Consider the following 9,641-nt stretch of genomic DNA (forward strand, 5'->3'; position numbering starts at 1 on the left):
GGGTGGGGCACCGCGCGCGGGTCTCGGTTCGGCTGGCGACGCGGGAGGTAGTAGGCGTTGCCCCGCGGCTCCTCCCCGCCAGCTCTGAGCTCCAACCCCACTCGCCGCCCTCTGCAGCCCGCAGGCGCTAAGACCCAGGAGGCGCTGCGCCTTTGTCACCGTTTGCACACTAGAGGGCGACAAACGCCCCGGTATAAATGCGGGCCCCGCGCGGGCCTGGCCATTCGCGACCGGGAGCTGAGCGGGCGCGAGCGAGTAGGGGCTCTGGGTGGGCGGCGGGGGCAGCGGCGCCCCGCGCAGGCTGGAGGCCGCCGAGGCTCGCCATGCCGGGAGGACTTTAGCTCCCCCATGGAGTCGGCCGACTTCTACGAGGCGGAGCCGCGGCCCCCGATGAGCAGCCACCTCCAGAGCCCCCCACACGCGCCCAGCAGCGCCGCTTTCGGCTTTCCCCGGGGCGCGGGCCCCTCGCAGCCCCCCGCCCCACCTGCCGCCCCGGAGCCTCTGGGCGGCATCTGTGAACACGAGACGTCCATCGACATCAGCGCCTACATCGACCCGGCCGCCTTCAACGACGAGTTCCTGGCCGACCTGTTCCAACACAGCCGGCAGCAGGAGAAGGCCAAGGCGGCCGCGGCCCCCGCAGGAGGCGGCAACGACTTTGACTACCCGGCCGCCCCCGTGGGCCCCGGAGGCGCCGTCATGCCCGGGGGGACGCACGGTCCCCCTCCCGGCTACGGCTGCGCGGCGGCCGGCTACCTGGACAGCAGGCTGGAGCCTCTGTACGAGCGGGTCGGGGCGCCGGCGCTGCGGCCGCTGGTGATCAAGCAGGAGCCGCGCGAGGAGGACGAGGCGAAGCAGCTGGCGCTGGCCGGCCTCTTTCCCTACCAGCCGCCGCCGCCGCCGCCGCCGCCGCACTCGCACCCGCCGCCCTCTCACCTGGCCGCCCCGCACCTGCAGTTCCAGATCGCACACTGCGGCCAGACCACCATGCACCTGCAGCCTGGCCACCCCACGCCGCCGCCCACGCCCGTGCCCAGCCCGCACCCAGCGCCCGCGCTCGGCGCCGCTGGCCTGCCAGGCCCCGGCGGCGCGCTCAAGGGGCTGGCCGCCGCGCACCCCGACCTCCGTGCGGGCGGCGGCGGCGGCGGCAAAGCCAAGAAGTCCGTGGACAAGAACAGCAACGAGTACCGGGTGCGGCGCGAGCGCAACAACATCGCGGTGCGCAAGAGCCGGGACAAGGCCAAGCAGCGCAACGTGGAGACGCAACAGAAGGTGCTGGAGCTGACCAGTGACAATGACCGCCTGCGCAAGCGGGTGGAACAACTGAGCCGCGAACTGGACACGCTGCGGGGCATCTTCCGTCAGCTGCCCGAGAGCTCCCTGGTCAAGGCCATGGGCAACTGCGCGTGAGGCGCGCGGCGGCGGGACCGCCCTGGGCTGGCCGCCGGCTGGGACCCAGGGAGTGGCTTCGGGTCTCCGGATCTCAAGACTGCCCGAACCGCGTAAGCCAGGACCAGGAGATTCCGGTGCCGCCTGATAGCCTGGCCTGCTGCGCGTGCCCCTTGCCTTCCTCTGCGCCCAACACGGTGCGTCTAAGATGAGGGGTCAGGCAGAGAGAAGCGCCATGGGGCTGAGCCGGGAGCCCGGCAACTCTAGTATTAAAAGAATAACCCTGTGCCTTGGAAACGCAAACTCACCGCTCCGATTCCTACCGAGTAGGGGGAGCAAATATGTGCCTTGTCAATTTATCTGGAGGGTTCCTGCCCCCACGAGAGGAGGGGTGCAGGCCCCCGACAGGAGCAAGGTTCAGGGAGCTGAGATCCCGATAAGCCAGCCCTGGCGGCGGCTCCTGAGCGCCTGTCCTCGGAGGGGAGGAAACACAGGGACTTGGGGCTTTGAACCTAAGGTTGTTCCCCTTGTTCTACGTGAAGGTGGAGGGTCCCTAGTTCCTTGCCTCTGAACTCCCAGCCTGCAAAAGGCTGGGCTCTCCCAGGCAGAACTCACTGAGATGGATGTCACCAGGTGACCAGTGAGAGCCTGCGACCCCTAGTCAGATCAGAAAGCTAGGTCGCGGGTTAGCTAGGAGGACAGATGTTCATGGGATTGGTGGCCTGGTGGAAGAGGGGAACCTGGAGATCTGGTCTGGGGGTCAGTAGGGGGTGGTGAAGGGACACCGGGACCATCAGCCTTGTCTGTACTGTATGTCGCCAGCATTGCCATATACACATGAAGCACAGTCAGTCCATCCCAGAGGGACCGAAGTTATGAGAAACTTTCCAAATATTCTGCTTTATCAGCCGACATCAACACTTGTATCTGGCCTCTCTGTGTCCCTGCGGTGCCTTGTGCAATGTGAATGTGCACGTCTATGCTAAACCACCATTTTATTTGGTTTTTGTTTTGTTTTGGTTTTGCTCAGAAACTTGCCAGAATGAGGCTCTTCGTCAGCAGCTGCAGGGAGGGTCTGCGGCTGCCTTTCCTTTTGGTTTTGGGATTGTTTTGCTCCCAGGGGAACCAAAGAGGCGAGGTGGGCTTCCCCTTTCCCCTCAGCTCTCCCTGGGGGTGGCTGTGGGCCTCGGTCCCCTCCGGCCCGCGCTGCCCACAGCCTGGTCCCCCAAGAGGCCCTGGCTCCGGGTCTGGGAGGGAGGCGGCCTCAGCCAGCGTTCACTCACCGATGCGATCGCTGGGCCTGGGAGCGGGGAGGGCAGCTTTGGTTCCCTTCTTTGGGGAGGACATAGAGTTTCATGCTAGGTGTTTTATGTATTATATCTATAATATAAACATATCAAAGTCAGTTTTGGTGTCTTTTTAAAACTAGAAAATCTACTTCCAAGGTTTTCTGTGGGCCAGGTCACATTTGTGAATAATCACAGCATATTCTTTGGCTGAGAGCCTGACTTTCATTAGCTCTCCGCCCATCCTGAGCCCCTCTTTACATTAAGAGGGTGACTTCTCCCAACCAAGGCAAATAAATGGCAGGAGGTAGACAAGGCTCCAAGCTGAGAAGGCCAAAGCCTGGAGAGGATCTGGGTAATATGTGGTGGGAAGCGGAGTGTGCCGAGGTATCATGGGGCCTTGGTGTGGCCTCTCAGCCCCTAGGAGAAGAGGGACTTGGAGAGGGGGCCCTCTTCTGAAGTTGCCACAGCCTCTCTGGAACGCGGACAGGCCTGGCCCAGGAGCTCCAGGCTCCAGAGGCCCTTTGACCACACTGACTTCCAGATCACTCACAGCCCCAGCTTGGGAAGCCTTGCTCACACCTGCCTTTGCCCCAGCCCTCCGGCGGGACCGTGGGCGGGCAGGGAGAGGCCACAAGTGGTAAGGACCCTCCACCCCTCCCCGCTTGCTCAGGACCACGTGACTGCTGCCTCTCCCAGCGGGGGCCCTGACAGGAGCCCTCCACCGGTCCTCCTCACCTGCCCCGCCCCAGCCCACCCAGGAAGAGGGACCCACAGCAGGCCTGCACTGGATGTCTGGCCCTTCCCCACACACTGCGGAAAAGGCAAGGAACAGGCCCAGCATTTGCCTCCCCACTGTGCCCACCCTGGACCAAGCCCCTGACTCCAACAGCTGCCCCATGAGGACAGGTATTCAGGAACCCCTGGCAGCAGTGCTGGGCCTACCAAGGGAGGGCACGCACTCATGCCTACAAGAAGAGGGCCCAGCAGGAAGTAACCCAGGAGACCGGCAGGGCTTTCAGAGTTGACTCTCTCTGAGGGTAAAAGGCAAAACTCTTTGCCTTCTGTTTTCACCCCGAGAGTGTTCACTTGAGCAGCTGACGCCATATGCCAACGTGGGATGTGACCATTTCAAGAAATTACACATTCTTTTTAAATTCTGAAAATTTTTGCTTCACCTGCCCGTGTGGTTAATGGGGTGACTTAGCCACCTCCCACCCCACTCCCCCACCCCCTCCGCAGCCCTATCTCGGTCCCTGTCTTGCCTCCTCCTCACCGTTGGCCGCCCTTGGTGGAGGAAAGGCCGCGAGCCCCGGTGAGGAGGCGGCAGCCTGCCCCACTGCCTGGGAACCAAGGAGGCAGAGCCCCACTGCCTGCCTAGAGGCCTGGGGCAGGCCACAGCTTGCTAGGCCCCAGCAAACCCTCTCTGAGTTCAGTGCTAATTCCAGTTTTTCTTGTTTGAGGGGGCCAAGCCTCGGCTTCCCCCTTTGCCCCCAGAACAGATCCCAAGACAAATGGGGGAGGGGCGCCCCTCCTGCCTCACACCTCTCTCCGGTTCCACTGTCCCAACTCCAGGAGTTTCCTCTTTCAAAGCTGTCTGCTCACGAAAGGGCACCCTTCCTGTCACAGACCCTGAGGTCCAAGGCAAGCTTTGTTGGGAACAAGACAGCCCCAGGAAAGGGGTGGGGGCCATGAGGCCCCCAGTAGGGTCCCCAGTAGACAGAGCAACCCACTTGGGGGGAGGGGGAACATGGGGTGAACCTGCCTGGCACGTGCCCTGTGCCAAGGCAGAGGGGCCCCCACGGAGAGCTGGTCCTTACCACCCACTGCTTCCTGAAGGGGCCCTCATGGTTCCCTTCCTGACTGCAGCCTTCATGAAGACTTACTTCGAGTCTGGCACGAGAACACACCCCAAGTATTTATTGGATGCCTACTGTATGCTGGTGGGGGGTTGGGTGGGGGAGGCACGCACAGTTCTGTAGGCCCGAGATGTGCTTCAAGGGCGACAGGGCAATAAGGGGAAGTTCAAAGTAGAGCAGAGGCCCCCAGGGAAGGCTTCTTGGAGGCAGCAGTTTTGACCAAGACCCGGCCATGGGCCACGTCCACTGTGCCTGGCTGCCTCTCCTATGAGGGGCGACAGAGACCTCAGCCCCACAGTAGGCCACTGGAGCCCAGGGTCCCCTGAGAGCACTGTTCGGGGGAGCCAGCCTCCAGGGAAGGAGCAAGGGCAGAAGGCAGAAGGGAGATGCCCCTTGGCACTGGATGCCTCCTGACGGTTGAGCAGTGTCACTTTGTGGCCCTTATCTCCTGGATCTCCTGGGAATCTGTGCACAGGGGTTTGGCCCTTACACCTGTGATGAGCCACTGGGACTGCTGAGGAGTGTCTGCCGCTCCCAGGCCTCCCGCCTCCACCTTCCCAGGCAGGAACCTGCCACGTCTCCTCTCAGAGAGCTGAGATCTCCTGGGAGGAAATGGGGAGTGGGGAGGAAGCAGGAGGCCGCAAGTGGAGCAGGTCCAGGGGGAGCAGAAACCCTGGCATTGCTCAGCCACAAAGCTCACCTTCCAGGCACCCACAGGCCTTCCACGGACACGGGGCTGCGTCCGTGCCTGGGCTGAGGCAGTGTTCCTGCTGTTCCTTCCTACGCTGGCGGGAAGGGCAGGGCTTTACTCTTCTTCAAATGAAGCTAAACCACCAACGCCTCGCCTTCGAAAGGTCTTTCTTGCTTCTCTGCAAGTCTCTCGCTGTCTCCCTTCTCAGGACACCCCCTGCCCCTCCCCCTCCCCCAAACGCCTTTCTGCGGATGGAGGATTTGACGCAAGCAGAGACATAGGAAAGATACCAATTCACTATCAAAGCATCCTAGCCCCATCCCAGAGCAATTAAAAAGCCAGATGGAATCTCTGGGAAAACGGCATTAATAACACGAACAATCTGTGCAGGCCGGCAAGGACCCAGGAGCTGCGAGCGGGGGCGGGGAGAGGCTGGGTGCTGGAGTGTGAGCTCAGAGCAAGGGCTCCGCTTGCTGTGGCCAACTGGGGAAGAGGCCTTCACAAAGGATATGTCTAGGCCTAGGTCTGGCCACAGCTGGGCTGTCCCCTCTGGCCCCTGCAGGGCCCACTGTGCATTCTGGATCCTGGTCGCTGAGAGCCAGGCAAATGTGGAACCCATTACTCAGGCAGCCACAGCCTCGGCCAGCCCCTTTCTGGCACCCAAGAGCTGTGCTTCTCTTCGCTTTTGTTTTTGTTTATTATTTTTCTAGCCTTCTGGCCCCACCCATCTGAAACAGGCCTCCCTGGGTGCATGTCGCCCAAAGATTTCCTTTCTCTTCATTAGCTGTGTCCAAACCTACTGCCCATTCTTGAGGACAGCAGGAGGTGGTGTTGGGGACCCCCATGGGGCCTGAACCCCAGGCACTCCCCTTAGATTGCAGAGCGGCAGGCGGTCCTGGCAGGGCCAGCTGAGCTCTCAGAGGCTGGCATGACTGCTAGGAGAGCAGGGCACAGGGGGTCTGTGCTGCCTGGCTGCCTTGTGGGGCCTAGAAGGGGCTGAATGAACCCCACAGGCAAAGAAACTTTTGCTGCTCCGAAGCCTTTTCTAGGCTGAGCCAAATCAGACATTTCCGTAGCCCCATTTTCCAGACCATAGTTTGGAGCCCCACCCAGGGTGGACTTAAAGATGTAGTTTTCTTATAGCCATCAAGTTGGGATGGGAATCGGTGTTATTAAAAGCATCCTTTGTGATTCTTACATACCCAGAGAGCCACTTTCTGAACTTCATCTTCTCCTTCCCCATCCTTACCCTCCACTGTCACCCTCCCTGGAAACCGTTCTCCTCCAGGTCACTAGAGCTAAAGCACGCGAGCTTGCCTAGGATCCTGCCTTTCTTGGCCCCTGGCTGAATCTGGCCCCCATGGACGTCCAGTGTCTGGCCCACAACAGGTCTTCAACATGTGTGTCTGAATGCACGGATCTCTCCGCAACTCATCTCTCACCCTTAAAAAAAACATCCACACCCTCTCCACTCCATGCAGGGTCTGGGGCAGGGGGAGTTGGCCTGAGGTTCACCAAGCAGGGGTTGGAGGGTCGGGAGGCAACAAAAGGGCACCAGAGATAAGGCTCCACCGGGCTGGCCCACTCTAGGTGAGTTGTCGCTTCTACCAAGTTAATTTTTAAAAGCAAGAATCCTACGAAAGGTGACCTATCCAGTTCTAGATAATCTTCAACACGTCTGTGTGATTAGATCACCTCCAAGTCTAGCTGGGCCCCAGCAAGATGGTTGTACTGGTGGGGAGTATACAGGGAGGAGGTGGGATTCCAGGAGAAGGGGGAGAGGGTTGGAGAGGGGCAGCGTGCACCAAGACTGCGGGGGCTGCTCAGAGACACCGGGGCAGCTGGGGTCATGGTGTTTCTGAAAGAAAGATCTTTCAGCCCTGTATCTCCCCTTTTGTGTCTCTCTAGGGTGACTGGCAAAGTCGTTATTGAGAGACTATGACCCAGGAGCAGAAAGCATCAGTGACCAAATATGGTGGCCTAGAGTCAGAACATGCCACCCAAGACAGGGTTGAAAGGGAATCATCAGAGCCTGACCCAAGCCTACTTCTTGGCGGGTGGCAAGAAAATATTCTTGCTTCTTGGCAGGTGGCAGCCAAGCTTTCACCAGGAAGTAAGCTTGTCCTTCTGGAGCAGCCCCTGGCCCTACCCTACCCAGCCAGGGAGGGCTCAGCAAGTCCACCCCCTTCCCCCAGCCAACACAAGTGTTTTCCCTGGAGCCCCTGGGAATCCGGGCCGCTCCGGCTGGCGAGGAAACATGGCTGATTTATGGCGGCCCTTCCGGCTCGCCCATCAGGCATTCGTCTCAGCTGGATGTGACAGCCCCTCTCCCCGAGAACGGGGACCAGAGGTGTCAGGGCTGGGGTGCCTGCCCCAGAGGGAGCCGCTGTGGCTTTCCACATCAGGTTCGGACCCGTCTCAGGTAGCCTCCTCAAGTGATTTACAATTTGCAAACACGTTTTATTTGATGCCTCAGTTTTGCTAGAGCAATTACAGTGACTCAGCATGACAAATTACTCCCAGCACGGTGTCTACGCACTGTTAGGAAATGCATTTCCTTCACTATTTTGCCTGGTGCGGCAACATTTTAAAAATAGACTCACTCACTGTCCTTGAAGGCAATTTGCTCCAAATTTTCCCACTAATTTGATTTTAATCTGATATTTAAAATTTGTGTGACCACATTCCCACTGATTTATAGGGAATAAGCCCTACCTGGCAGCAGTTTAACTGGCCTTTATCCAAGAGTCCACAGGACGAAGGATTTATCCTGGGACAATTCGAAGGCACAGGAGTCTGTGCTGCTTAACTCTACGTCTAGTTCAGCCTTGCAGGTGCCTCTCACCTGGGGCCAGCGAGTGTGGGCTGGAGGTCGCTGCCACTCTCCTGCAGAGCCCTGGCACATGGTAGGTCAACAGTCCTTGTTGAGTGGATGCATCCAGCCCAGATGACCTGGCATGATACGCCCACCGCTGAGCTGGGTGCTAGAGGAAAGCACTTTGTTCACACGATGAACAGCAGTTTCCTCTTGCTCCCAACTCCCAACTCCCTAGGGTTGGAATGGGCCAGTGGAGGTGGGCCTGAGGCACTGGCACCACCGGACTCCTGGCTTTGCCTCTTAATGTCTGTGGGGGCCTCACCAAGTCTTTTCATTTCTCTGGGCTTCAGTTTCCTTTTATGCAAAATGTATGCAAAACAAGTCCCACATCATGGAGCTGTTGTGAAAGGTAAGCAGGCAAAGCTTGTGAGACACTTGGCTCAAGCTGATGAGATTGCCATCTCCGAGAGTTAGGGCAGGAGGCAGAGTGGGCGCGAAGGCCACGCCCGGTCCCTGAAAACTCTCCTGGAAGGAGACAGTCATCTGAATAATTTAGGGCAAAAATCCTTGTACCCAGAATAACCAAGTTCCTGAAGTCATTTTAATGTCGCTTAGATTTTTTTTCCCCAGGAGACCTTCCATTTGCTCACGAAGCATTTAATGAGTTCCTCCTGGGTGCAGAACCCTCTTCCCTGTGACCTTGAAGGGTGAGCAGAGGTCACACCCTCCTCCACTGCTCTCACCTCCACGGGATGAGAACACCCTGTGTGTGTCATAGTAGAAGTTTCTTGATACTAGTGTAAAATCCCATGGGATGACTCCTGGTTAGTGAGGACAAGCATTCTCACACTTGGGGGGTGTCAGCCTCCCCAAGTCCTGAAAGACACTCCCTCCCCACTCCCCTGGTTCTTCCCTCACCAACTCCTTTCCATCTGGGGGGCTGAGACCCCAGCTAGGAGGGTGGCCTTGCCTCCTCCGTTACTGCTGGATGGGAGTGGAGGGTACACTGGTGTGTCGGGGACATGGGGTTGGGGGGACACCTCCCACGCCCTTGCCTCCCTCAGCTCCCCACTGGGTCACAGCAGCCCTTGGCCAACCAGCTGGTTCCCATTTGCCAACCCAGCTCAAGTCCAGGAAGTAAGGGGAAAAGGCTGCCCTGGGCCCTGTGAGGTGGCCAGGCTGGGCTCACACAACCAAGGCAGTCCCTGGGGTCCAAGGAGGCTGAGAAGTCCTTCCCCAGAGCTGGGGCCCGCAACAGGAAAGAGCTCTGGAACTGACCCTGCTTCTCCCTTGGCTGCTGGGAATGCCACCGTAAGAGTAACTCGAGTTAATGAGCAAACTCCTCAGGAGAGGGAGGCAGGCGGCCTTCCTCTGGGGCGCCTCCACACAGGAAGCAGTTGGCTGCCACTTGTCAAGGGAGGGCTGGAGAAGGGATAGGCTACCCACTCCAGTATTCTTGGGCTTCACTTGTGGCTCAGCTGGTAAAGAATCCACCTGTAATGGGGGAGACCTGGGTTCGATCCCTGGGTTGGGAAGGTCCCCTGGAGAAGGGAAAGGCTACCCCCTCCAGTATTCTGGCCTGGAGAATGCCATGGTCT

General features: G+C 59.1%; 1 protein-coding gene across 1 annotated transcript; it reads left to right on the forward strand.

Moving 5' to 3' along the window:
* The first annotated feature begins 238 nt into the window (after window positions 1-238).
* On the forward strand, window positions 239-2,794 carry CEBPA (CCAAT enhancer binding protein alpha). The gene has a single exon (XM_040253149.1). It carries the CDS (start codon window positions 349-351, stop codon window positions 1,408-1,410), a length of 1,062 nt encoding a protein of 353 aa, XP_040109083.1. The 5' UTR covers window positions 239-348; the 3' UTR covers window positions 1,411-2,794.
* The last annotated feature ends 6,847 nt before the right edge of the window (window positions 2,795-9,641 follow it).

The sequence above is a fragment of the Oryx dammah genome, unplaced genomic scaffold (genome assembly GCF_014754425.2).
Source record: "Oryx dammah isolate SB20612 unplaced genomic scaffold, SCBI_Odam_1.1 HiC_scaffold_13, whole genome shotgun sequence".
Classification (NCBI taxonomy): domain Eukaryota; kingdom Metazoa; phylum Chordata; class Mammalia; order Artiodactyla; family Bovidae; genus Oryx; species Oryx dammah.